This window comes from Colletotrichum scovillei (genome assembly GCF_011075155.1).
Source record: "Colletotrichum scovillei strain TJNH1 chromosome Unknown Contig00003, whole genome shotgun sequence".
NCBI lineage: Eukaryota > Fungi > Ascomycota > Sordariomycetes > Glomerellales > Glomerellaceae > Colletotrichum > Colletotrichum scovillei.
The window spans coordinates 2,892,146-2,918,010 of NW_023336261.1; the positions used below are offsets into that span (position 1 = coordinate 2,892,146).

Genomic DNA, 25,865 nt, shown 5'->3' on the forward strand with positions numbered 1-25,865 from the left:
GTCGCCCAATCCACTCCCCCGTACTAGGGGTCGGTTTCTAAGGAGGCCACTGACACTTGACGAGCTTGAAAAAAAAAAAGCGAAGGGTTCCACGGCTGAACCTCGTCTATTCCCGAGCCGCCGGAGAGCGCTATGTGTGCTCACCGCCGTAGCGTCGCAAAAAAAAGTCAAAAGACAACGGCAGAAAGAGCGCCCCGGGAAGAGAAGGGCCAAAAAAAAAAAAGTTTCTCGCTCACGGTACAACCAGAGCGTGGGGTACATACCTTACACACCCTTCCCACCCCCCCGGCGCCGACACGGGTAGCAACAGCACCGCCGCCGACCACCACATCCCACTTTGCACCGCGATACACGCCGTACGCCGGACGTCACCTCGGAAAACCTAACCCAGTTCACGAACACCAGAACGGCCCGGACCGTGAACCAGGCTACCCATTGCGCCGCATACCTCCTCTGCCGAGCCACCAGCCTTTCTACCACAACCCCTCGTCCATCATGGCCAAGAAGCGGAAGCTCGGGTCGATAAACCACAAGAGCCACTTCGTGGACACGGTGAAGAAGAAGACGGGCGGCGCACCGCAGAACAACAATGGCAAGAACAACAACAAGAAGAAGAACCCAAAGAGCGCCCAAGCCCTCGAAAGCGACGCCAAGAAGAAGAAGGCGCAACAGCAGTACCACCAGAACCAGGAGCCCGTGATACCGTTCTCCAAGGAAGACGCCATCCTGCTGATCGGTGAGGGCGACCTCAGCTTCGCAGCGAGTCTTGCAACACACCATGGCTGCCGTAACCTAACTGCGACGGTCCTCGAGAAGAACGAGCGGGAGCTACTGGAGAAGTACCCCCAGGCCGCGGAGAACATTGCGCAGATCAACGGGACCGCCACTACCACAAAATCTACCAAGTCAAAAGCAGCAAAGAGCGAGGGCGAGGGCGATGCCGAGGACGACGAGAACGACAGCAAGGAACCCACCGAGGCCGAGTCACCAGAAGCAGAAGAGGAAGAGGAGGAGGAGGAGGAGGAGGAGGAGGAAATCGACGAAGACGACGACGAGAAGTACAAACCTCCCGTCCAGAACAACAACAGGGTCCTCTACAACATCGACGCCCGCTCCATGAAACCCTTCACCCGCAAATCCGCCCCGAACCACCGCGGCTTCCACATGTCGGCCCCGACAAAGACGGGCATCTTCAACCGCATCCTCTTCAACTTCCCCCATGTCGGCGGCAAGTCCACCGACCGCAACCGCCAAGTCCGCTACAACCAGGAGCTCCTCGTCGCCTTCTTCACCTCGGCCCTCCCCAGCCTGGCGCCCAAGGGCACCATCGTCGTGACCCTGTTCGAGGGCGACCCCTACACGCTGTGGAACGTCAAGGACCTCGGCCGCCACGCGGGCTTACAGGCGCTGGAGAGCTTCAAGTTCCATTCCCGCGCGTACCCGGGCTACAAGCACGCGCGGACGGCGGGTGTGATACGGGAGAAGAAGACGGGGGAGGCGAGCGGGGCGGCGTGGAAGGGGGAGGAGAGGGCGGCGCGGAGTTTTGTGTTCATGCGCAAGGACGAAGCGCCCGAGGTGCAGCCTTCCCAGAAGAAGAAGAGGAAGCGCGGCGGGGAGGAGAGTGATAGTGAGGATGAGGTTTCTGAGGTGGAGATGGAGGAGCCCTTTGATGAAACGGGGGGATGGGTTGGGCAGTAATCGGCTAAGAGTGGAAGATGAGAGGAGGAACTGACTACCTCGTGTCTGACAGTAGAGAGAGACCGAGGAAGAATCGCTTCATGCGTGATGAAAGTGCAGAAGGAAGGCATGAACAGCGCCTGAAGTGTATATGGCCTAGCGGAAGAAGCTGAGTGCCTGAGATCGGCAGAGAGCGAGAGTTCCAATTTGATGGCCATACATAGGGCCTCAGGCAACTCATCATTTGGAGATTCGCGCTTCTTTCTCACCCACCCCGACCCCCTTGGATTCTCAGCACGGTGAGGATTTAAACCCCTTGGGTAGAGGAGCAAAAGCCCAAGTCCAGAAGGAGAGGATCTATGGTATCGGGTCTACTACATCGCCCATTGGCATCTCGCATTTGGCATATATGGCGCGGCGTTCATCATGGGATGGTCAAGTCGGTCTTCGAGAATAGGGGGGGGAAAGCTATCTGGTTTATAAAAGCAAAATGGAAGCCTCAAGGCAATCTGAATTCAAAAGGAGAGAAAGGGTAAATAGCAATAATTTTGATGCTCATATCCATTATATGCCCCCCCCCTCTTTCTTGACCTCAATGTGAACAGATGCCACTTTGCAACATACACTAGAAAACGTGATTCTTTAATGTCGAGGTCTCCATTCACGTCCATTACTACTAGTTCAAGTTATGTTTCTTAGCTGCCTTTTTTCCTTTTGTACGAAAACGCCAATTGCCTGGTATGACTTTTTCGTCGTCACGGTGCCCAAATCTCGTTGGAGAGAAAAAAAAAGAGAACCCAATGCCCGCCCGCCATCGGGGATGATGCCATGCTGCCCTATTCCCATACTTCCAACTCCACCCAAAAGCCAACATAGCCTGGGTGTCGGTGAAGAAAAAAGAAAGAAAAGAAATTGACACAATGGCCTAGGTACAGCTCTTTCACTTGGCCACAACCAGTTCTTTTTTCTTGTCCATGACCGAAAATATCCACATTATAATCGTAACAAAACACCCTAAACAAAAACCAAAGTATCTGAGAGATCCTTTGTTTTGCTTGGGTAGGGGTCTGCTGGTTCCCTTCCAGAACGAGAAAAATGCAACATGCCTGCTTATACATACAAGGCCGAGAGAGTTCCCTTCACTTCGGCTTGTTCACTTAGTTGACGCCCCACCTCCGTTGGAAAGTCGCACAATCTGGGTATCCCTAGCTTCCAAGGACAACGTCCCAAGCCTGGGGTAGGCGTTGTGTCGTGGTTGTGTCTAGTGACCCATAACCTCTTGCTGCCGAGCCACTTCATTGCCGGTGTTGGCAATGGCGGACTCATCGACAGCTCCTCCTCCATTTACCGGAGGGTGACCATTCAGGGTGCTTCCAATGTCCATAGCTTTGGAAAGCTCTTCTTCTTCCAAGCGTTCAGACTCCTCGTTCTCTCGCATTAGAGCCTCCTCCTGCTCCTTCAGAGCCCTTTGTTCTTCTGATAGCGGCTCCTCAGGGGTAGCAGTAGGTGCCGGGTCAGCAGGAGGCGGCGGGGGTGGAGGTGGTGGTGTTGCACCATCCGCATCAAACTCTCTAAGGCGCTTCACAGATGGTTCGTCGGAGGGAGTCAGGGTTTGTGACTCAGCTGCCTCCTCCTCACGCTTCCGTTTGCGCTCAGGACTACCCACCGATCCGCCGTCCTCATTGTCGGACAGCACAACGTCGTCGGCTGGTGAATCAATCTCCTTGTTGGTCGAAGTGGCGGGGTCCTTTGACTTGTCCATGTCGCCTTCGGGAGTCGCCTTCTCCTTCTCGAGATGTCTGAACTTCACAATAGCCTTGTCCAAGAAGTCCTTCACGTACGCCTTGACTTTTCTAGCTTGCTTCTGGTCAAGTGGAGTCGTGGGGTCTTGGATTCGATTGCGCTTGTAATCTGAGGAGACAAGTTTCTTGCAGACATCCTTGCCGAGCCGCTTTAGATCGTCCTTGGGAAGCTTGTGTCTGTACTTATCGACGACATACTTGACGTGGGGGAAGAGCTGCAGAGAAAATTAGCAGGTGACTAGGGGCTCAAACATAGTTACACGTACTGTGTTCTCATAGATCTTCATCTGTTTGTCGATGCTAAGAGAGCGCCACTTTTCCTGCTTGTTCTCCTGAACAGGAGTCTCTGCACGTTGAGGTGTCTGTGATGCCGAAGGTCTGGGGGTTTGCTCCTTGGTGACTTGGTCGATAATATTCTTAAGCAGCTGCTGCTCTTGCAAGGCCTTGGGCGTCGACTTTTGAGCGTCGGCGGGCTTGGTGGGACGTTGCCAGGTCGTAGCACCACTCTTGCTGTAAAAGTACGTGTTCCCACGCTGATCCGTCGCTGTGAACCATCCGAGTGGTAATGCTCCATGACCGTTGAAGTTCTGGTGTCTTCGTTGGCGTGGAGGGCCATTAAAGAAATGTGTGTTCCGTTGAGGAATGTTGCTCCGAGGTCCTTTGGGAATCTCGACATTCTGAAGGGGGTCAGGGGTCGATTTCGCAGTCACGTCCTCTTCACGATCCATGTTGCGCCTCTCTTGGAAGGAGTTTGTGGCAGATGTGTTGGGGTCAAACTTTCGCTTCCCGATGCGGTAACCGAGCTCCAATTTGGACCACTCGTCCAACAGCTTCTTCGATTTCGCGCTGACCTCCTCATGTTCTGACTGAGTGAGTACACCAATGGTGGCTTCAATCTTGGAGCCCTCAATCTTGTTTCGGGTCAGTCGCGGAAACTTGTCGAGGATATCGAGAGCTTGGAGAACGACGTTGTGGTCGTCGATAAAGGTGTTGAGCGTTGTCTTGAGAATTTGGTAGGCATGCATGCGCATGACGGAGTGGATGACCCGCTCATCCTCACACTGCTGAATGCGCTGCAACAGCTTGACAGCAATCCATTTCTCCTTGCACTGCATCAGAGTCGCCATGACCTTGCGCGCATCGTCATCGTCGAGGCTTCTAGCCTGCACGCTATTAACGTACTCCTCATCGTCTTCCTCAGGCTTCTTTTTGCGTGGCTTCTTGGCCACCGCTGTGTCCCAGGCATCACCGTCGTCAATGCCGAGTGCCTCCACTGTAGTAAGGGGCAACTTGGTCGCCCGCTCGGTCTGCGTCTTGCCACCAATGAATCCAGTGCAATTCGACTCGCCACAGTAGCAGGGTTGGGGGTCGGCTCCATAGCGGTCAACATTGTAGTTGAACACCAACTCCTCACCGGCTTTGATTTTGCGTGAGGAGAAAATACCCATGCGCAGCTTTTCTCCGACGACCCATTTGTCGACGTAGCAATTCGGGTTGCATGAGTGGTTGCAAAAGCGCCCCAGGTTGCCCTTTTTTGTCGCATCGACGAATTCGTGCTTGGTCAGCGACATGAAGTAAAAATGCTTGATGCCCTCGTCATCGTACTGTATCATCCGTCGTCGAAAGGTTGGCTCGTTAATGACCTCGCCAATGTACTCGAAAATGAAGTCGTTAGCCTGCATATCAATGTTGGCGCGGAGGCCGAAGCCCTTCTTCTCCGTCTTGATAACTGAAACATCAGCGAACTGCTTCCGCTGAAATCTCTGATTCTGGCAGCCATCACCACAGTTGCCGGCGCCAGCGAGGCACTCCATCTTCGTCGCCCTGTTGATGCAGTCGGAGTCTTCGCCGCACGATAAATTTTTTCCTTCATCTGCAAACAGGCGGATTTCAGTTAGGGGAGGGGCTCGCGGTTGTTTCGCACAGCGGCGAGGGAGGGCGGGGGAACTCACGCCACTCGGAACGGCAGTCGCAGTCAAGAGCATCGTTGTCGGTCGAGCCCATGTGCTTGGATCCATACAGACAATCGGGTATGACCTGGAAGGTACTGCACGATTGCTCCGTGACGTCTGGCAGATCGTGGAATAGAGGCGACTCGCGCTTGACGGGCTTCTGCGATGCTTTGCGTGACAGTTTCGGTCGCTGCGTGCCTCCTGGCGTCGAGATGCCTTCGCTGTTGGCCATGCCCTCACTGGGCGACATGCTAGCAGAGCGGGACCCCTGGGTACTCCTCTTCTGCGCCGATGTTCTGCTTGGATCTCGCTCCATGTTGACACCATTGGGCGGAACACCATCCTCAATCTTTACCTCCTCCATCTTCACCGTCGCCAGCGCTTCATCCTCCATCAAGCAAGTGCGGGAACCCTCGGTAGGGCGAGCGCGCGAGGCGAGGGATGTGTAACGGTATTCGCGGTTCGTGTCGTCCAAAGCCTCGAGCAGCGGCGGATGCTCAGAGAAAAATCGAGAGGTGGAAAATGAGCAATTTGCGATTTAGCCAAGTCGGTGCGCATGTAGGGGCAAGAGCTGTTGTGTTGGGTGGGGAAGGAAAGAAGGAACGGGAAGGCGAGAGAGAAAACGGGGGGGATGAGTTGCGAGAGGCGGCGACGGCGCGTTGGGTGGTGAAGCGATTACTAGTTGGAGCCAGAGATTCTCGGCATTGCAGACAGTCGCTCGACGTGCCGGAGATACAATTGGGGCTGTTGAAGTCCTGCGTGATGTATGATATGCCAGAGAAGGGCTATTCGTTTGGCTGATACAGCGCCCGGAGAAAAAAAAAGTTGTAGTGAATCCAGAACGAAGTCGCAAAGGACGGCGGACACTGGCGAGGATTATCTCACAGCACCAGTTTCCCAAGGTGCGCAGCCACTCAGCTCGTCGCGCTTGGGCTTGGGGTCTAAGAGCCTAGCCACTTCCCTGTGGTTGAGCCTGGGAGTACCGCCAACAGCTGTAAGCTATTGTCAATCACGGCCAGCACCCCGATCCGACCGGCGGTGCAAATTGTTCGGATCATATCTACCGCCGGCCTCCGAGGTCTGGCCTTTTGGAATTCGATCGCAACTTCCCCAGGAATAGCATGCGGGAGATCTGCCCAATGGCTGCGTCTAAACAAACCCCACCATCGGACCCCAGCCGGTACGAAGTACAATGGTACTTACGAACGGGATGCTTCAAGTTCTCTCGTTGAGTCCCACATCACTGAAGCCACAATGAATCCATGATTGCCCAATTGCCCAACGCGCTATTCCGAAAGAGCACACCGAGCTCTTCTTTTCGAACCCAACTCCAGGTGATGTGGACTGTGTTAGTTGTGTTCTCGCCTGTAAAGGTCTCTAGGAGCGGTCTCCATTCATAACCTTGGAAATTGTACATGTTGCATGCATATAGGCCTGTTCCTCGCTCTGGAAAACGCAATTCCCTGCGGGTAGGCGAGCTGACGCATCTTGGAAACCCGCCATAACGAGTTTGTTATCCTCCTAGAATACAGCCCAAAAATGTAAGAGCGATACAACCGTGAATGAAGACAAAGGTGAGAGACGGTATGGTCGAAAAAGACGCACCAATCGGCAAATTTATGCGTAAGCTGGGGTTCATTACAAGCAGGAAACTCAGTTTTGGGTTATTCCTCACCGACACTTTGCATCCACCTGGTCTCTATTACATCCCACATAAGGAACACCCCTGAGCATTGAGAGTACCAGATTAGGTCGGAGGCTTATCTGGGCCAGGTGGTGTGCGGAGACGGTGAGTCGCTGGACATTCATTCGCCTCTAATGCTACTACTACCATGTGGTATCGAGCATCGGCCAAGACTCAGTCAAAATATATCGTGGAGGAGACCCAGAATCGACGGCTTGGACCTACAGTCAAACCACCCAGGCCGTCTCCATAGAAGAATATTGCCACTGAACCATGTTCATCCGATGGTCAACTAGTCGAGTGCAACCTGCGCACCCCGACGAGCTGCTAGCGTACCGAATATGAGCTGCCGAGAAGATGTGAGCAGGAGCTAAAGGGTAAGGGTAGTTTGAAGCAACATAATGCACGAAACCCAGCGATGTGATGCAGACCTCACTGTGTGGCAACGATGCCGTCGCATGGAAGAGCCAGCATGTAGTGGCCGTACCCAGCTTCGGGCACGCTCGACTGCTAGTGACAGCCGACCTAGGTAGTTTGCTGCCATCTGGAAACGGCGGAGCCATTTACATGGACGCGTTGTACATGGGTGGGGCCTTCCAGTGGGAGGATGCCAGCTCATTGTGCAGCAAAGACGTCGCTGAAGCCGGATGAAGTGGCCAAGGTGGGCAGTAGGTATAAAGAGGCGGTGGACGAACGCAGCGACCCAGTAAAGTGAACACCAATCCGTCGACTCGTCAAATCCGACTCTTATTCGACTTGGCCTCATCATTGTTGTCGTTGTCGTTATCGTTATCGAGCGCAAGTTGTGAAGCATCTTGGGATTTTTTGCTGGTTCAGCCCCACCACGGATACATCGAAATTCTTTGCCTTGGGGTCACATATTGGGCCGCGGCGCCGCGCGCAGCAATCAGCGGGAGGGAGATTCAGCCCTCAGTCCATTGCCCACTGAGATGCGGCGCTGCCTTTTGCTGCGGCTCTCTGACAGCGGAACAATGTGACGAACCCGTGCCCTGTGCTGGCTCGGATGCCGGTTTTGGTCCATGATTGGCGCAGAGGGAATCCAGTGGTTTCCTGCCAGAGTCGGCAGAGGACTGGGCCTGAGTATGCTGCGGCCAATGAGGGCGATGAACTGCCACTTTGTCGCGGGCACTAGGCTGCCCAGATATCCTTATTCGGTCGTACGTCGATCATTTTTTTTTTCTTTGCTGTCTTTGTTGTCAAAAAAGACGTCCGATGTTCCAATGTTGAGGGCAAACGGCGCGCAATCTGTGAGGGGAGAATGGGATGACGCACTGCCGGCCTTTGAGATGGAGATGGGAAGGAACGACGAGAAGCGGCGCCTGCTGACGGAACACTCGCCGAACCTAGTTGGTGGGGAAGGGAAGGAGGGGCCGGCGCATCCCAATTCAAGCACACCTTCCTCGTGGCGCCGAATTGAATACACGCTGGACTGAAGTCAGTCGCTGGCGATGGCAGCGACGTTCTCGCGGTACTTATTTCTCTTTCTACCTATCTTGACCTCAACACTCGCAGACACAATCACAATTGTTGGCTAGTGCTGACGAATATCCTCACGGTCGACTTTATTTTTCATTTAAGCTTACGTCTCTTATTATGACCAAGCAGGGAGTATCATGCTTTCGGCCAACACCACGACAATGACGTCCTGCAAGTGGCAGCGACCCAGAGTCAGGCGCTCCATGTCGATCCACCGGATTGGCCAGCGGACGCAACCTCCAGGGAGAGCCTTGAATCGCACTGCATCTACTTGTGCATCTGCATGCTGCTCTCCCATTCCGCAGAGAACCGCTGCTGCATCTGGCTCATCTCAGCCCAGTGCTAGGCCACTAGCACCATGACAGAGGGACCGTGCTGCAGCGAAGCATGTGTGCAGGACGGGCGGGAGACAGGGATGGATGCTCTGTCGATTGCATATCGGAGACCGACCATAGGGAAGAGGAGAGCCCACAACGCAACGCAGTGCACAGCTACAGCTACAGCGTATGCAGTCATATGTGATATGATGGGTGGCTACGGATACCTCCAGTGAGAATCAACCTGCCAGCTATTACGAGAGACGGACCCCGTTCTCGAACTCGAATGCGATCGAAAGAGGCCCAGTTGAGGCCCTCTTGGTGTGCCTGTCGGCCAACCAAATGGACCCTCTTCCACTTTGGGGGACTGGTGAGACATGCGCAGGGAAAATGGCCAAGAAGGATGCGGTTGGTTGCCGACAAAAAAGCAAGAAAGCGGCGACGGAATCGGAGGCGCGAGAGGCGCGTGGGATAAAGCCACTGCCGGAGAAGACGAAAGAAGCCAGCCGCAAGAGACAGCCCAGCCCAGGGACGGGAAACTCTGACGAGATAGGATAGTATGGGATTCCGAGAGGCATTCAGCGGCAGCGACGGCGACGGCGACAATGACAAAAGCAGACAGGAGTTTCTCAACGACATCCCGACATGGACAAAGACGCACCCAAAGAGCAGCCGATGCGGATGATGACTACGACGCCAGTCAAACATACTCACCACTCCCACACCACACCACACCACCACTCTGTCGTTGCGCTCTCAACCTGATTCTAGCCTCTGGATTCTCGACTGTTCGTATGCACCTACAAGCAGCTTGCGCCAACTTTCAGCATCCATACCACCCACCAACTCAACCCACCTACCTCTCTCTCTCTGTGCGCACTGCCTAGCGTCAACTTCCGACTAGATTGGCGGTGCAGTGATAGTCCATCATCAACGGTTGGCGAGCGAGAAAGAGCTGGTTTACCGTCCAAGACGAAGCGGCCTTGACAATTCTCCCGGAAACGCTAAGTCGGCCTGTGTTCCTATTCGATCCTCTGCACTCCATCTCGGCTTCGACTTCGTCACCTAAGCAGGCACTACTCGCAGGCACACCTCCCCGCCGGTCTAGGCGTTGCTCATTCGAGACGGGGCCCTAATGAATGAGCCGCAGCCTGCCTTCTTTTTGACAGTCATCGCCATCAGTCGATAGACCTGCGGGCATTCCCCAGCCACCCTCGCTCGGACACTGCAACTCTACACTAGGGTCATCCAACAAGGCAAAGGCACTTTTGGAGATACGAATCGTTAATCCATTGTGCACATGATATCGTTGCCTCGAAAGGTTTCGCAGAAATCACAACTGGCCGGACTACACTCCCCTCTCGTCATCACGGATCTTAACACAAACAGTGCCCGCCTCGCCCGCCGCTCGAATTCGAGGCTAACTACTAGAACTAACACCTTGCAACTCTCCGACCTCTAAACCTTGCTGCGAGTAGCCGGACCAACTGACCGTTCGGATACCAAACTTCAACTGAACCAGTACCCTGGAAGGTCTCCCAGACAGGCCTAACGCGTAACTGACTTCTCGGCAAACCTGTCTCGCTTGTTTCCCCCGGGCTCTCTCGCGCGCAAAACACGCCTGATAAATGCGACCCCGACCCTAGTCGCACCAGCCAGTCCCCGAGTGCGCGCCGTGCAGGCCCTCGTCGCAAAGTGGCCTAAGTCCCAGAAGCAAACGAAACAATCGAAGCCTCCACTTCCTCCTACACGGCCTGTCCAGGCTGTGTTACCCCCCTCATTGCGCCTCGTCCAACATCCCGTCAACTTCGTTGTGGTGCGAGGCCTTCTTCACGGTGGCTTCAGGTCGAGAACGCGCGCTTGCGCCGGCCTGATCGCTTCCATCTTCACCAGTTGTTCCTGCCTTCTCATTGCGTCTCGTCTTTGTAGACGCAACCGTCGACGTTCACTTCTAACGGTGACAGAGGAATACTGGCGCCGCTTATTCTCCGTCTTTGCCGCGAGCTTTTGTTCTCCGCCGCCGCGCTTGCCTTTCATATAGGGTGATTGCTTGGTCACAGGACTCTTCTAGTCGACGGTGCCGGCTCTGTCGATACTGGCCGCGCGCTTTGCTTCCTGTCTCTTACCATAGTTGTTTACCCAGTAACTCTTCGCCCGTCATCACCGGCTAGCATAGCCGATCCGCTCGTTTGCTAGAACCCCGCGTCGCAGATGCCTATCTCGTCTCCTCTCCGGTCCAAGATCTCTCTCTTTTATGAAAACCGTACGGGAAGTTACCAGCCCTTCTCGCGATGGCTTACTCCTTTACAGAGGAGGAAAAGGTAAGCAGCATGTCTTCATCCGGTCACGGACCATCGACACTGACGCGCATCTCCACGGCAGAGGTTCATCCTCGCGGAAGCCATCAAAAACAGCAGCCTAGATGTTGGCCTCTTAGTGGGGTTTTTGAAAACGCACAATGTCGAGCCAGACTGGCTTAAGATGCAATTGCCCAGCGGTACGGATCGTCAACCTTGATGAACTCCAGGTTTCATGCTGACATTTACGACACAGGCCGCACTATGGGACAATGTCTCGCGGTCACCGAGCAGATGTTCCAAGGTCCCATGCGGGTCCCAGACCTCAAGCGGAAGTCCATGAACGACCTCCTCGAACAGCCGCCAAAGCGTTTGGCTGCCGCATCGCCTATGGAGCCACCAGCGCAATTACCACCCTTGGCCTCAGCAACTCAAGGCCTCGCAACCTACTCAAGCTCGATGCCCGTATCGTCGTTATTGCCAGCGCCTCCGCAGCTGCATAATCAGCAGCTTGCCAACATACAGCCGCGACCCGCCGGCATGGAGATCGCCGGGGTGGCCAACGGCTCTCGAAGCCCTGGCCAACAACAGCAAGCGCCGCTCCCGCGGAAACGAGGTCGACCATCACGGGCGGACAAGGCGAGACAACTACGACCTTTGCTGCCGCAGCACCTTACACCTCTAGCACCGGCGCCCCGGCCAATAGCTAGGGAAAGCCCAACAACACCAGGAGAGTTCGCCGTGTACAGATTATCACCCGGTCCAGCTTCGGACGCCGTCAACGAGCCAATAAGGCGAGGACGAGGTCGGCCAAAGTCGTTTGGCAGGACACAGTTGGTGAGTGGACATGATTCTGCGAGTTGACCCAAAGTCCTGATCCGTACCCTAGGGCACCTCCACAGGCGAACAAACTAAGACAGAGTCTGGGCGGTCAACACCAAGTGAATCATCGCGCCAGCAATCTGATGACATACCCAGAGACGCCTACAACGAGGACGAAGATGTGTCGGATTCGCAAAAGGAAAAGGCCATCCCGAATATTGGCCGCTTACAACAAGAAGGGCTGGCGAGTTAGCGGTTCTTGACGAGCCTGGAGCGACGATGATTGGAAACCATCCATCCACTGCTACACCTTCGAACCCATAGCCTGAAAAGGCAAAGTCTCATCATGGCCGTCATTCGGCCTTTGATTTGCCAGCGACGGCTTAGTACAAGACCTTTTTGGCTCATCCTGTGCAGCAGTTGTCTGGTACAATGGATGTGTATTTCTAGAGCTTATGGCGTTGTCGGACTTTTTTTTGTTTTTTTTTTGAATTTCATTTTGCATATACCGGCTGCGGACAGAACAAGGCGGTCAGAGGTGGCTATTTGCCTTTTTCATCTGGTTCAAGGAGTTCAGGGGAGACAGACGTGTAACCAATGGATGAGGTACATGGACTGGGCATGACGGAGAACGACGTGTACGATATGATAGGACATGGAATACATGGCCTCAGTTCCGCTCGGGATGGGCGTACACATCTCGCGGGTGTTACACAAACCGGACCGCCAAGTGCCATTCATGAAAGCCATGGACTATGAAAGATTGGTATTATTGTAGAAATCGGTTCTTTCAAAATGTCCTCTTGTGAACTTGTTTTGTTCAGAGACTAATACTCATACGCTAAATCATGATATTGACCAGATGAGAACCCCAACCGCAGATAATGCTTCCGTAAAAAACACCCAAACATGAGCCACATTTCAACCATTTTACTTGAGCCTATTGACTTTTTTTCTCCTCCTCTTTTACCAAGACTTGACAATCTTCTCCAGGGCCTCGATGAGAATGTCAGCGTGGTGCTCCTGGAAGATGAGCATGGGCCTCAGACGGACGGCGCTCTCGCCGGATCCGCCAATGTTGATGCCCAGACCCTTTGCCTTCTTGAGGAACTCGTCGCGGCGCGGGTTATCGAAAGCGATGAAGGTGCCCTGGCCCTTTCCGCGGAGGTTGGCGAATTGGCCGGGGTACTTGCTCGCCAGACCCTCGAGCTTGCCAAAGAGGTAGTCGCCGACGCGGGCGGTGTTGTTGACGAGGTCGAGGCGCTCAATCTCGTCGACGATGGCGCGGAAGAGGATGGCGCGGGCCGGGTCGCCCATCCAGGTGTTGAACTGGCGGTAGGGCTTGTTGGGGCGCAGCTCGGGGTTTCCGAAGTAGTAGCCCGCCGTCTGGGCCTTTTTGCTGAAGGTGACCATGTCGGGAGGGGTAGGGAGATCCCAGTGGTCGTGGGCCCAGAACTTGCCGGTGGCGCCGACGCCGGTCTGGACCTCGTCGACGATGAGGAGGACGTTGTGCTTCTTGGTCACCTCGCGGAGGCCGCGGAAGAAGGCGGGGGAGGCGTGGTTGTCGCCGCCCTCGGACTGGATGGGCTCGACGATGACGGCGGCGGGGGGGATGTGGTAGTTCTTGATGAGGTGCTCCACCTCGTCGAGGGCGGCCTTCTCGGCGGCGGCGTTCTCCTCGACGTGCTCCTCGAGCGGGTACTTGAGCAAGGGAAAGGTCGCCTGGGGCCAGTCAAAGGCGGGGATGTCGAGCTTGTGGATGGGCTTGGAGCGGGTGGTGGAGAGGGAGCCGAAGAGGCGGCCGTGGAAGCCCGTCTTGAAGGAGAGGATGGAGAGGTCGGAGGCGCCGGGGGACTGGTTGTTCATGGCGGAGGAGGTCTCCTCCGCGGTGAACTCGACGTCCGGGCCGCCGCGCTCCTGCTGGCGGCGCCACATGAAGGCGGCCTTGTAGGCCGTCTCGTTTGCGTCGGAGCCGGCCATGGCGGTGAAGACCTGGTCGAGGCCCTTGGGCGCCACCTTGAGGATGCCGGTGCGGAGGACCTCGGCCCAGTCTTCGGGGGGGAAGTTGCCCAGGGCGGGACGGTTGATGATTGCGTTGACCATCTCGGGGGTCTGGGCGACCTTTGCGAGGGCCGGGTTGTTGTAGCCCAGGGGAATGGAGGCGATTTGAGCGTAGCTGTCAACATTTCGTAAGCTTTTGATCCCACGTAGAGCTATATAGCTATCATTCGTCTCTTTCTACATGATTTCACTTACACATCGAGGAGGACGTTGCCGTCGGCGTCGGCAATGTAGTTGCCCAGACTCTTCTTGTAGTCGGTGAGCATGTTCAAGCTCCGGGTGTCAAAGACCTTGTGCAGGTCCTCGGTGGCCTTCTTGGACGCGGGGCCGGGGATGTCAGTCTTGAGGGTCGGGCCGGAGGGCTCGCCGGCAAACAGGCTCGGGGCGGTGGCCATGCGCGGAGCGGAGAGGCAAAATGCTCTGCGCACGGTAGGTGTGCGAGCCGCGCGGGCGGCGGGACGCGCCAAGGACGCGGAGGCTCTGAGGAGGGCCATTGTGTCTGATGTGTTTATGTGTGTGAATGTGTGCGAGTTCTCTCCTTCAGTCAAGTACTGAAGCTCCTCTCTGTCGTCGTGTCACCAACAGAGTGAGACGGCTTCTCTGGGGTGTGTGTACAGAGACGATGGCGACTTGGGGGCTTTGTGCGATATCGGAGGGGGAGGAGGGAAGAGAGGGGTATCAATTGGTCAATCGCAACAGAAAGATGAGCAAAGAGAAGAAGGAAAGCTGTGAACGATGTCCTGCGAGGCGGGGGAGGGGGAAGACCAAGTTTATAGATTACGGGTGGCAGCGGCTTATCACTTGGATAATCTAACGTAACTCGACGCCGCGTTGCCGTTGCCGGTGGTGGAGAGCAAGTACGGATACACCTTAGATAGTAGTAGCAGCCGCAGTAGCGCATGTAGTACGGGTGTGTCTTGTTTTGAGCTTTGGTCCCCTGGTCTGGTGTTGAGTCAAGGTAAGGTACCTTTGCCCTTGGATTTCCTGGCCGCAACGACCAGACCGAGCGCCACTCACCTACCTATCTGTACTGCGGAAAGATAGGTATCTTTTCTTGCTGGCCGGGGGAAGAAGCTAAGGTAACTAATGCAAGCACGGCAAGGTCTCTCAACTCCCAGCGAATGCGATGACGGGGAGACCTGCCAAGATTACGTGCCAGTCGAGGGAAATGCGGGGCAGATTGAAAGCTGGGGTCCTTGGGCCTGACCTCACACACACATAGCAGTGACACACTGCCTTGCTGAGGTACCTTGCCTTACACACGGGCCTTCGTTTGGAGGGGTAATTTACGCCGTTTACGCCGCCACCGCCTTCTCTTCTCTCGCTTCCCCCAAGTACCTTTCTCCCGTCGTAGATAACCTGCGGCAAAGCCAGCAGCGGCTCGCGTAAACCGCGTGAATAGGCAGAGACCTATTACTTTAGGCAGGCTGGCACTCTTTAGATCCGAGAAACTTCACACTCGGGCAGACTTGCACTTTTTTATGGAATCAACACATTCGGTGGGTACAGGTAGGCACGCGTTTGTTACGAAGCTGGAAGCTCGGCCATGTTCATCCTGATACGACGAAACTCTGTTGGAGCTTGGGTGCAGCAGGTAGGTATCTTCTCCTCCTGGGCAAAGGAAGCGCGCTACCGCGGTGAACGTACCCCAGATTTCGCCCAATCGGTTCGCTTTGCGCGCAATCGCCTCCAAGTTGGTCCTCTATGCCGTCTTTGTTGCATTGCCAAACCACAAGATCAGGCGATAAGCACCAGCCCCATTGATACAGATACCTGGATAAGAATGAAGAATAAATCCCACCCAAAGGTGGAAACGAACATCTCCACCACCAGGGGCAAACATCTGGGGACTATCCTTAGCGCTTCGCCGAATCAAAAAGCCCACCGGCCGATGACGGGACCGGAGAACCGGAACCGGCAAACGTTGCCGGTTCTTGCGCCATACCTAAACTAAGAAATTGAATTTCGCCCCTCCGCTCGGCGTCGGCGGCGTCGGCGCGTGTTGCCTACTTGACCAAAGTGCAGAATAAAGCGCATAAGACAGGCCTAGTATTAACCTTCCGCTCTAATGCAAATGTTCTGCCCGGTGGCGACAAGCCCGGGCTGGGCCAGGTCAGGCCGAAGCCGGTTGAATGACTCCACTTCGGCGGCCGTGAAGATGCGCGCCGGATGCCGAAGGTCATCTTCGATGACGGGAATGGTCAATGCCCGGCCTGCGGAGGAGGGGTTTGGCCGGTTGACTGAAACGTCTGTTCACTTAAGTCGCATCACCAAAACCTCACTCAAAGCGGTCTCGAAAGATTGGGAAATGGGACTCTGTCCGCTTTAATTACCTTCGTGCATTCTTTGCGACGACACTCTTTATGTGCAAAATAATCAATCTAGCCTATCCCCAAGTATTCTGTCCTTCTTTCCCAGCCAAAGAGAAAATGCTATACATCCAGGTTCGAGCACAGTCGACCATCCAGAAATGCTCTAGGAGACAGTATCTTAAAGAGAAATATTGTGTGAACGCCATGCCCAGATACGCTAAGCCGCAAGTATCGAAACGTGGGCGGTATGCAAAAACTAAAATAGACTTCCTCCGTCTCTGACAATGTATCCAAACATGTCGGAGGTGAAAATGCTGGCAAAGTGCAAAAACATGATGCAAAGGTGATTTGAGCCCAACTTCTGGTTTGTTGCTCCAGAAATGGGCACTGAATCAATGGCCCTCCTTCTCCTCAAGGTCCCGCATGTATCTCACGAAGCTCTTCTTATGTACCTGAAATAGAGTTAGCCAAAAGACCTCGTCAAAACATCAAGAAATTACGCACCATTCCTGCGTAACGTCCATTCTTCAGCACACACACGAAGCGCAGACCGAGCTTGACGAAACATTCGTAAACAAGATCCATGGGGGACCGCATGTCCAAAGCCACAGGTGCCTGTTGACCAGAATTAGCCTCGATATCACTCGCCAGGTCGAATGGCCACTTACAGGGTCGATGTATGGGGTAAAATCAGTCTTGTCCGTCTCCCCGTCATCATCATCAGAGTCCTCAATGGTTGCAACTTGGGCCATCAAGCACATGCTTGATGCCTCGTCATCCAAGTTATCGAGAGCAAATTCCAAGTCCGGAGCAGGGATCAGGCCAACAAGAATTCCATCCCGGATAATGGGCAGACCTCCATCAATTTCTCCAGCTCTGTGGAGTGTCTGCAACTTGCTGCGAAGGCTGACTGCAGACACCACTGGAGAGGCACTGATATCAATGACGCGTTCACGTCGGACACGAGGAACGATGTCGGCAAGATCCGAAGTGAAAATGGGCTTGTGCTTGTTGTCCAAGAACGGGTACGAGTTCATGCTTGTGAGAAGATCCTGTTAAAGTCAGTAGCCGCCCACATTCAGCGCATTTTCGTAACCTACGTAGATGCTGTTTGGCTCAATGGCGTCCGCAGTCCACTTGGCCACAAGGATGGCGAGAGAGAATGGCAGAACATAATCCAAGCTGCCGGTAAGCTCGAAGAGAATGACTGCAAGTGTGACGGAGAGGCGGGTTACACCGCACATGGTTGATCCAGCGGCAATGAGACCGTACACTCCCGGCTGAATGCAGGATCCCGCCTCCTTCGTGGCACATGCCCCCCATAACCCAAAGTCGGGCCAAAGCAGAACCATGTACTGCACCACATGGCCGACAAGTCTGCCCATGAGGCCACCGACCACCATGGACGGAACGTAGATACCAGCGGGAACTTTCTGTAAGAGCATTAGAACGGTGATCAAGTTGGGAAATGGAAATACCTACAATGCCAAACGTGATGATCGTCAAGAAACCCTTGATAAGGAATGCAGTGAAGAGGCTGAGGAGCACAGGCGGGATTTCGTTCATAGCGGTCGGACAGAGGCCATAGTCTTCGCGATCGGAGCCGTCGTGACATGGGGCCGCAAGATTAAGCATCAGTTTGGCAACGGGCTGCTTTGTGTGGACGTTCCAATAACTCATGATACCGGTAACAACAGCAACCAGAAGTACCTCGAGCATCGGATACGTCTTAATGAAAGTGATTCTTCTGAATGATTTGGCCCAGTGCTTGGAAGCCTTGATGAAAAGAGCACCGGCAGCACCACCGAGGATGCCGATGACGATGTAAAAGACGATCTCAAAGTAGTGCCAATCTGCCACATACTTGACTTGGAACATTACAATCTTATGTGTGCCGTAGGGGTTAAGGAACTTGAGCGACAGTGCAGCCACAATGCAGCAGAAAAAGGTGCGGAAGAGCGTCTTGGCTGGGAAGAAGTACGAGACTTCCTCGAGACCGAAGAGAACACCTCCTAGAGGAGCGCCAAAAGCGACGGCCACACCCGCGGCTGCAGCTGCAGACAGCACCTCGCGCCTCTTGGCATCGTTCTTGTCATATTTCGTGAAGAGACGGCAAGCAATGTTGCCAATGCAGGTAGCAATATGCACGTAAGGGCCTTCTTTACCGAGACTGAGGCCAGACGCCACACTGAGAATGAGCGCGGCAGACTTGATAACCAAGGTTTTCACACCAAGGAAACCGTGCAAGACGAAACCACTGAGAATAACACGCACTTCGGCCACTCCACTTCCGGCAGCGGAGTAGTACACCATTGGGGGCGGTACAGCGGCCTCAATCGCCTCAACGACTTCTGGAGGAGTCGGGCTTTCGTCGCTGGTGGGTTCGTCTGCGTACGGCGCAAGCTCTGCCGCAAGGTTTTCGTCGAACGTCGTCATGCGATATGCCGAGGGTACCACAGTCTTTGTGGTTAACGTCATGGCACAGGCGATGCCTGCCAAGACAACGCATCCAACTAAGTAGATGGTGAATTCGGTGCCTACATCTCCAAATGGCCAAAACCTCAGAACCTCGGACCAGGTGCGCCAATCTTCGCAAGGGCCTTGCTTCGGACAGCAGTTCTGTACATAACGTTAGCGTCTTCTGACACTCTTTGGTTGCAGTAAAACATACTCTCTCGCTAATGTACCAGCCCCGCGCACAATATCCGTACTTGTAATCGAAGACAGTCGCTTCCGATAAGTTGACCACGTAGGCAACGAGCGCGACGATGAAACCGCAAAGCGCACTGAGAATCCATCCTTGTGAGGCGTCGAAGATGGCATATAACCTTCCCCGAAAGTCCTTGCGCATCTTCAGAGCCTTGACTCGGTGGGCATCGATGATATTATCATGGACCCAGTCGGTGGATGTAAACTGATCGTACCATACGCGCTCGTTGGGTTGTATTGATCGTTTCGACTCGCTCATCGGATCGGGAAAGTCGGAGAAGGCATGTGAGAGGCGTTGGCCCAAGGACGGGTTGCGACTGTGGTGTAGACTTCTGATGCTACCTGGGATAGTGAGGGTACAGGTTAGCCTTTTTGGTTTCTCGGTTTCCTGATACAGACGCAGCATGTGAAAACATGGGGACGACATACCGGCAGTGCTATGATTTCTCGACAGGCCCGGAGTTAGATACTTTGGGCTCTCCGGACCGGATTGTTGAAGACGCCTTCTTGATCTTGCGCCACCCAGAAGTAGAGGAGAGCGCTCATCCGGCTCTCCTCCGACCGAGCTTCTCCGAGAGTCGAATCTCGGTCGTCGCGTACTCATCGGCGAGGGAGGGCCCGAAGGCGCGTTGTCGTCTGGTAATTCCGCCATAATTGGGCTGACTACGCAGTAGAGGTGTGTGTGAAGACGGCTCGAACCGTTTGAGTTCTGGAGTTTGTTTCAAATCTTGGATGTTTCGACTCAACCAGCAACTTTTGGCGGCAGTCCAGGCAAGGTTGCTGTTAGTTGGCAAAAGAGCGGAAGCTTGCAGCTTTCAGGAAGATGGGATAGCATTCGACGCAGTCAAGTAGTCTAGACTATAGGCTTTGGAAAAACGATGATCAGGGGTAGCTGCGGAAGCCTTGAAGGGAAGGCTGTCCTGACAAGCAAGCTGTGTGGTTTTAGATTGAAGCAAGCTGAAGATTTAGCACGTGAACCTAATGGACTTGGTAGGCGTTCCAACTTCCAAGGCTGCAGACAACCTTGAGCACAGCAAGCGTAAGGTTCGGGGAGGCGGGAGACAGGATCACGACGTGGGGTTCGGTGTCAGATGCGACGAAACGTGTAGGCGGATGACTATCGCGGGCGAGACATGTTCCTTGGCGTGTATACTGCGTCGCCGGGTGTGTACACGGCGGGGCCGGGGGAGAACGCTGGAGGGTGGGAAAGACGAGAAAGAAGGGAAATGAGGAGGAGGAGGAGGATGTTTAGGGGAAAAGAAGAAACGTAGCCATCTACTTGAAAAGAAGCTGGAGAGAGAGCCGCAAGGTGCCCCGATAGTTTGGTTGTTCTACTCCGTAGGACGAAATACCCAGACGGGTGCTAGAAGATGCGGCAGGCCTCGAGATGGAGCTGTCGCCCGTCCACTTTCCCGAATGCCCCCCAAGGGCCACAAGGGACACCAAAGGTTGGCCAGGTTGGGCTGTGCACCGTATTTGCGCCGGGGGCACGCGCGGTAAGTTGTAAGAGCGTGATCCACCCTGAACAGTTTGACAGTGCCGCGAAGTGTGTAAATAATTCGTAGCGGTGGGAGGGCGTTCTTGGCTCTGAGGTCATTTGCACCGGGTGACCCTTAGGGTGGATGCTTCTGTAAGACATTTAGACGCAGTAATTGGCTGACGCCTAGCGCATTTCCCGCCGAAACGGTCAGATCGACCGAGGACCCTGAGATTGCACCATTGCGGCCGTCCCTCATTCTTTTTCACTACTCCGTAAGTACAGAGTACGTGTTGTCCCTCCATTGCCAAAATTGCCGATTCTCCTCCACCGCCTTTTTCCATGCTGGATGGCACGAAAAAGCACATATCTAAGGTAGCGTACAAGGAATTTCACCGTGCTTACCAAGGTGCGGTGCGCCGATGCCAACTTATCTCCCATACCGCCTTCCTTCAGGGCATCATTCCGAGTGCAATCCGTATCCAATCCCACGTCTGCAAGGTGCGTGAGTCAAGCGACTGTCAATCCCGAATCCCACCCTTGTCCCGTTCCAGCGCCTCAAGTCTTCAGTCACGGGTCGCTCTCCACGTACCCATCCTGGAATGTTCCGAACTCTGCCCATACTTCATCCAACCATCCAACCCTCCAACTTGGCGTGGTGCTTCGATTGCTTTGGCGTTGATCCCATGTTGACTGACACTATACTAGTCCCAAGAGCAGTCAGCCAGTGTCAGTCAGATTAAGACATAACACCCTCATCAACAACGACATCAAAGCTATCAAAGCCATCGCCATCGCCGTTCCTGCCTGCCATCTATTTTCAAGCAGACCGGTCGATCCGTTTAGTCCTCGTTTCCGAATAATTGGATTCAGAGACAGAGCCGAGGCCCATTAGAACCAAAATCCTGGGCCTGGTCCTGTTTTCATGGTTCTTCCACTCGCAGAGGCAGAGTGAACCCCAGGTGACTTACATAAGACGGGCAAGCCAATCACATGCCACAGTGCCAGTACCCAGTTTCCCGTACCGTTGAAGGCGCTCAATACCAGCCGTAGCTCCGTAAACCAAACCACACGTGCCCAGGTTTCTCTAACGGTGAGGTGCAACGCTGCGTGGCTGCTACCGTTCGATTAAGGTTGTCGTGTTCTGTATTCTAATTTCTACCTTATGCGTGAGGTCGATCACTACCAAACCCCCACGTTCCTACTCCGTACTCCAGTACCGACAATTGCCCGTTTCCGCCACCGTCAAGCCAATAACGCGACACGCCACGGTATCCTTGACGACGTTTCAGTTCATCACCGTAGCCATTAGCCATCAGAGCACATCGCGCACATCAACGTTGCAGTTGGACATTAGGGCGTGCTCCCAGTCAGCCGCTTACAGTAGCAAGCGGCCACGGCGCCGAGTTCCCCTCGGTGTCAATCATGATTTGGTGAGCTGCGGACCGGCGTCGTCGATATGTCGGAGCCTGGGGATAGAAAGTTGACGGTGCCGAAGTTCTCGTCGTTCAAGCCCAAAGCCCCGGCTGCAGCACCACCTTCTTCAAGTGAACGCTCCCGCGACCGGAAGAAAGATAGAGAAGAGAAGTCCAAGGAAGAACGAGCTCGTCATGAGTCTCGGCGTCACAATGACCGTTCGAAACATGAATCCGAGCATCGTCGGCAACATCGCAAACGAAGTCGGAGTCGCAGTCCCAGCCAAGAACGAGCTCTGGTGAAGAGAGTCGAGGTGGCACCCGTTCTGAAAGACAAGCCCGGCGATGGTCTTTTCTTCTTTGACAAAAAGGGCGACCCCTTGATCAGGAGATACGGCGGCAATGATCGTTCTCGCGTGCCCCTGTACCGCCGCAGTGGCCGTGGACGAGTCCTTGGCTCCGGTGGTTATCTATACATTCATCGAGACGGCCCGCAGGAGCGCTTCAGTATTCGACAACCGGGAGAAGGAACCTCGACACAGCGAGATCGAGCTCTTTTCCAATCCAAGACTCACCGTGCAAAGCCGTTTCGAATACGCGTACGCAGCAGTCCCAGTGGCAACGATTTACATCTTGTTGAGGAGGACTTTGTTCCACTGAGCAAGTCATCGAAGCGACAGCGCGCCGAGTCGCCGGGATCATCAGAAGACGAGAAGACGGCGTACAGGTCAATCAAAGGCAAGGCCAAGGCTCATGAATTTTCCGACAGCGATATCGACTTCGATTCAGATGCCGAAGATGGCGAGTTCGACGTTGGATCCGATGATCCCCTGAGGCAACGGTCGATTCAATTGTCCCGTCGGGTCAAGGAGCACCCTGGAGACATTGAAGCCTGGTTTGAAATCATCAATCATCAAGACGTGCTGCTGAATGCAGGTGGGAGCCTGGACCGAGACGCCACCAAAGCCGAGGTTCACAGCTTTGCAGAAATCAAGATATCAATGTTCGAGTCTGCCCTATCTCACGCAAAGAAGCCCGAAGATGAAGAACGGCTCCTTCTTGGTTTGATGCTGGAAGCTGCACAGGTTTGGTCTTCCTCAAAGCTCGAGAGCCGATGGGCGGATTTGGCAAAGAAGCACGATGATAGCTTTTGTCTGTGGAAGGCTAGAATTGACTACAAACTTGCGAATTTGGTTGCATTCCAGTACAACGACATAAAAGCCCTGATGGTCGACCGATTACAGACCGTCTACAAGCAAGCCATGGTGTCAATGTTGCCCGGGCCAAGCCGCCTGGCAAATAACGCAGAGACCCAGCGCTACGAGCAGATGGTCTATGTATTTCTCAGAACAACCAGATTCATGTACGATGCTGGCTTCCGCGAGCTCGCAGTCGCAGCTTGGCAAGCGCTCCTGGAACTCAACTTGCAACGGCCAGCGGTCTGCGACACCATGGCAGAACTTCAAATAGTCAGTTCGTTCAAAGACTTCTGGGAAGACGAGTCGCCAAGAATAGGAGAAGACAATGCTCTCGGCTGGAACCACTACGTCCAGATGGATGGCGTTGTCGACCCTCCGGAACCCCGGACAGACGACGATACTGTCCCTAAATCGCGAGACGTGTACAAGTCCTGGGGTGCAACGGAGAGGCTTCGAGCGACGAACTCAAGGAACCCTGCACGAGCCACCGACGATGTCCTCGAGGATGACCCTTACCGTGTTGTTATGTTCTCTGACATTGAGGAGTTACTATTTGTGATACCGTCAGAGGTTATACCCTCACTTTGGAAGCCTCTGGTTGACGCTTTCCTGCTCTTCTGCGGTTTACCCAGTGCGTTCCGGATCAGCGACTGGACGGAGGCCGCAGAGAACGACGCAGTGATTATGAGCAATATGAGGCTATTTGAGAAGGACGTATTACAGAGGCCCAACGAGCCCGACGTCCTAGACGAGACCAAGCGGGTTCCAGTTTTCAAGCAAGATGCATCTCGATATGCACTGTCGGCTGACTTGCTGTTTGCTGGCCCCGCATGGTTTTCGCCGTTTTCAGGGTGGACCAGTACATCCAAAGAGTCTGACGGACCCGTCGCCATAGCTGCGGTCTCCAGCAGTCTTCGGTTGCTGCTGAAGTCGAGAAGCTACCGGGAGCTGGCCGAGTACTCTCTGGCCATCGAAGTTGTCAATGATCCCAGCAACACCAAGAAACGCGCAAAGGCTTTCATCAAACAAGATCCCTCGAATCTCAGGCTATACAATGCCTATGCTCTCGCCGAGTTCTCCAACGGCAACGCGGAAATAGGTCTCCAAGTTGTCGGCTCAGCGACCGGTTTGATCACCGTAAGTGCTCACACTGCATCAATATACGGTTTATTGGCCAGGCTCTAATGATTACCTACTAGACCTCCAGCAACACCAATGGATCAATATTATGGAATACCTGGGCTTGGCTGGAACTCCACGGAGGGAACAATGCTCAAGCTTTGGTGCGTATCTGTGCTGCGACAGACGAGTCCTGGAGAAACGCCCTTTCAATCACGCCCTCTCCTTCACAACTTCTCAAGGTACATCAATCATTATCGGCTACTCTGGAGCATCAAATGTCTACGAAGCAGCTCGATGAAGCTATAGCTACCGCGGAGAGCTTGGCATTGCTGGCCTACCTCACAGCCCAGGAAGGATCTGAGCCTGCATCAGAGGCGCAAGGAAGCATCTCGGCTGCAATGGAGAGAATCTGGACCGCATCTTCAGAGCTCTGTGCTCAAGGTCAGACCAAGTCGTCGGCGCATGAGAGACTTCTTCAAGTTGCTGCGAGGCTTCTTTACCACCATGCAAGCCGAGGGTAAGCATGTCCCAATTCCTCCAAATGTCTCGAGGCTAACATCAAGGCAGACCATTCCGACGTGCGTATTTGCGAGATCAGCTCAGTCAGTGCATTGAGTTGTTTCCACGCAACACAATCTTCTTGAGCCTGTTCTCGTGGGCGTCCACCACGTTCGGCATTGACGACCCTGTTCGTGACATCCTCCGAAAAGTCGCTCTCACGAACGCCAATGATAGCATCAGCAACCGTGTCTTTGCGATTCGATATGAGCTGCAGAGGGGCAACGTGTACTCCACACAATCAGCCTTTGAGCGGGCACTAGACAGCCCGACATGCAGGTCCAATCCCGATCTATGGCGATGCTACATCAAATTCAGCTACGCGAGGCAACAGCTTAGATCCAAGGCAAAGGATGTGTTTTTCCGGGGTCTTCGCCATTGTCCGTGGTCAAAGGAGCTGGCACTCGAAGCCTACACGACACTTGTTAGTGTGATGGACGAGTTTGAGCTGCGGTCCGTTTTCAACACGATGTCATCCAAGGGATTACGGATACATGTTGATTTAGACGAGTTTTTGGCCCAGTACAAGAAGACGTAAGGAGGGAGTCAAGGGGGTCAATTGAAGGAGAGTGGCGGACAGCAAGCTCAAAAAGCCCGCCTAGCATAATAGTAACACAATACATTGATGAATGCTATGACTGTGACTGATGAGGTGATTCAAACGGTGAGGGATGAAACAAATGCTATTCATCAGTGGTATATCGCTGCTGCAGGAAATCAACTGTCCAATGGCTGGCTCTGTCAGCCTATGCAGAGACTATTTCGGCTCTAGAATGCAAGATTGCAGGATGAGGACGAAGAGTCACAGTGGCAATGCAGCCGCGGCGGAAAGGGACCTTGAAAGGGCAGGTTTTGGCTTGGTTTGTAATAGGAACCGGGGATAAGTGAGGTAGTGTGGTTCTGATGCGGAGTGACTCATCAGCCATATAGCGACAATTGACTCTTTTTGTGCAGCCCGGGCGGT

The 25,865-nt window shown here is 54.2% G+C and overlaps 6 protein-coding genes across 6 annotated transcripts; 3 read left to right on the forward strand and 3 right to left on the reverse strand.

The window, feature by feature from the left end:
- The first annotated feature begins 237 nt into the window (after positions 1-237).
- On the forward strand, positions 238-2,202 carry HER10_EVM0002709 (uncharacterized protein). The gene has a single exon (XM_035472411.1). It carries the CDS (start codon positions 496-498, stop codon positions 1,696-1,698), a length of 1,203 nt encoding a protein of 400 aa, XP_035335775.1. The 5' UTR covers positions 238-495; the 3' UTR covers positions 1,699-2,202.
- Positions 2,203-2,376: 174 nt separating this feature from the next.
- HER10_EVM0003338 (SET domain-containing protein) lies at positions 2,377-6,283 on the reverse strand. The gene is made up of 3 exons (XM_035473018.1): positions 5,432-6,283; positions 3,746-5,352; positions 2,377-3,694 (listed from the first exon to the last, which is right to left on the reverse strand). The coding sequence occupies exons 1-3, from the start codon at positions 5,823-5,825 to the stop codon at positions 2,939-2,941; spliced, it is 2,757 nt and encodes a 918-aa protein (XP_035335829.1). The 5' UTR covers positions 5,826-6,283; the 3' UTR covers positions 2,377-2,938.
- Positions 6,284-11,410: 5,127 nt separating this feature from the next.
- Positions 11,411-12,301, forward strand: HER10_EVM0008526 (uncharacterized protein; the record flags this gene model as incomplete). The annotated part of the gene is made up of 3 exons (XM_035478044.1): positions 11,411-11,426; positions 11,483-12,063; positions 12,116-12,301. The coding sequence occupies 3 exons, from the start codon at positions 11,411-11,413 to the stop codon at positions 12,299-12,301; spliced, it is 783 nt and encodes a 260-aa protein (XP_035336308.1).
- A 713-nt stretch (positions 12,302-13,014) lies between these two features.
- HER10_EVM0007308 (4-aminobutyrate aminotransferase) lies at positions 13,015-14,603 on the reverse strand (the record flags this gene model as incomplete). The annotated part of the gene is made up of 2 exons (XM_035476867.1): positions 13,015-14,224; positions 14,305-14,603. The coding sequence occupies 2 exons, from the start codon at positions 14,601-14,603 to the stop codon at positions 13,015-13,017; spliced, it is 1,509 nt and encodes a 502-aa protein (XP_035336211.1).
- Positions 14,604-16,427: 1,824 nt separating this feature from the next.
- On the reverse strand, positions 16,428-20,644 carry HER10_EVM0008463 (voltage gated chloride channel). Its single transcript, XM_035477983.1, has 7 exons — positions 19,560-20,644; positions 19,093-19,472; positions 17,904-19,040; positions 17,522-17,854; positions 17,090-17,473; positions 16,926-17,036; positions 16,428-16,873 (listed from the first exon to the last, which is right to left on the reverse strand). The coding sequence occupies exons 1-7, from the start codon at positions 19,780-19,782 to the stop codon at positions 16,814-16,816; spliced, it is 2,628 nt and encodes an 875-aa protein (XP_035336305.1). The 5' UTR covers positions 19,783-20,644; the 3' UTR covers positions 16,428-16,813.
- Positions 20,645-21,707: 1,063 nt separating this feature from the next.
- HER10_EVM0007231 (uncharacterized protein) lies at positions 21,708-25,495 on the forward strand. Its single transcript, XM_035476793.1, has 3 exons — positions 21,708-24,358; positions 24,421-24,860; positions 24,911-25,495. The coding sequence occupies exons 1-3, from the start codon at positions 22,067-22,069 to the stop codon at positions 25,437-25,439; spliced, it is 3,261 nt and encodes a 1,086-aa protein (XP_035336203.1). The 5' UTR covers positions 21,708-22,066; the 3' UTR covers positions 25,440-25,495.
- The last annotated feature ends 370 nt before the right edge of the window (positions 25,496-25,865 follow it).

Excerpts from the sequence above, each read along its gene's own strand:
- HER10_EVM0002709 (XM_035472411.1), top strand. The coding sequence starts at position 496 with ATGGCCAAGAAGCGGAAGCTCGGGTCGATAAACCACAAGAGCCACTTC.
- HER10_EVM0003338 (XM_035473018.1), bottom strand. The coding sequence starts at position 5,825 with ATGGAGGATGAAGCGCTGGCGACGGTGAAGATGGAGGAGGTAAAGATT. Across the intron at positions 5,353-5,431 it reads CGACTGCCGTTCCGAGTGGC|ATGAAGGAAAAAATTTATCG; the intron begins GTGAGTTCCCCC and ends GCCTGTTTGCAG. Across the intron at positions 3,695-3,745 it reads TGAAGATCTATGAGAACACA|CTCTTCCCCCACGTCAAGTA; the intron begins GTACGTGTAACT and ends TTTTCTCTGCAG.
- HER10_EVM0008463 (XM_035477983.1), bottom strand. The coding sequence starts at position 19,782 with ATGGCGGAATTACCAGACGACAACGCGCCTTCGGGCCCTCCCTCGCCG. Across the intron at positions 19,473-19,559 it reads GAGAAATCATAGCACTGCCG|GTAGCATCAGAAGTCTACAC; the intron begins GTATGTCGTCCC and ends TCACTATCCCAG. Across the intron at positions 19,041-19,092 it reads GCTGGTACATTAGCGAGAGA|AACTGCTGTCCGAAGCAAGG; the intron begins GTATGTTTTACT and ends CGTTATGTACAG.
- HER10_EVM0007231 (XM_035476793.1), top strand. The coding sequence starts at position 22,067 with ATGTCGGAGCCTGGGGATAGAAAGTTGACGGTGCCGAAGTTCTCGTCG. Across the intron at positions 24,359-24,420 it reads CAGCGACCGGTTTGATCACC|ACCTCCAGCAACACCAATGG; the intron begins GTAAGTGCTCAC and ends ATTACCTACTAG. Across the intron at positions 24,861-24,910 it reads TACCACCATGCAAGCCGAGG|ACCATTCCGACGTGCGTATT; the intron begins GTAAGCATGTCC and ends ACATCAAGGCAG.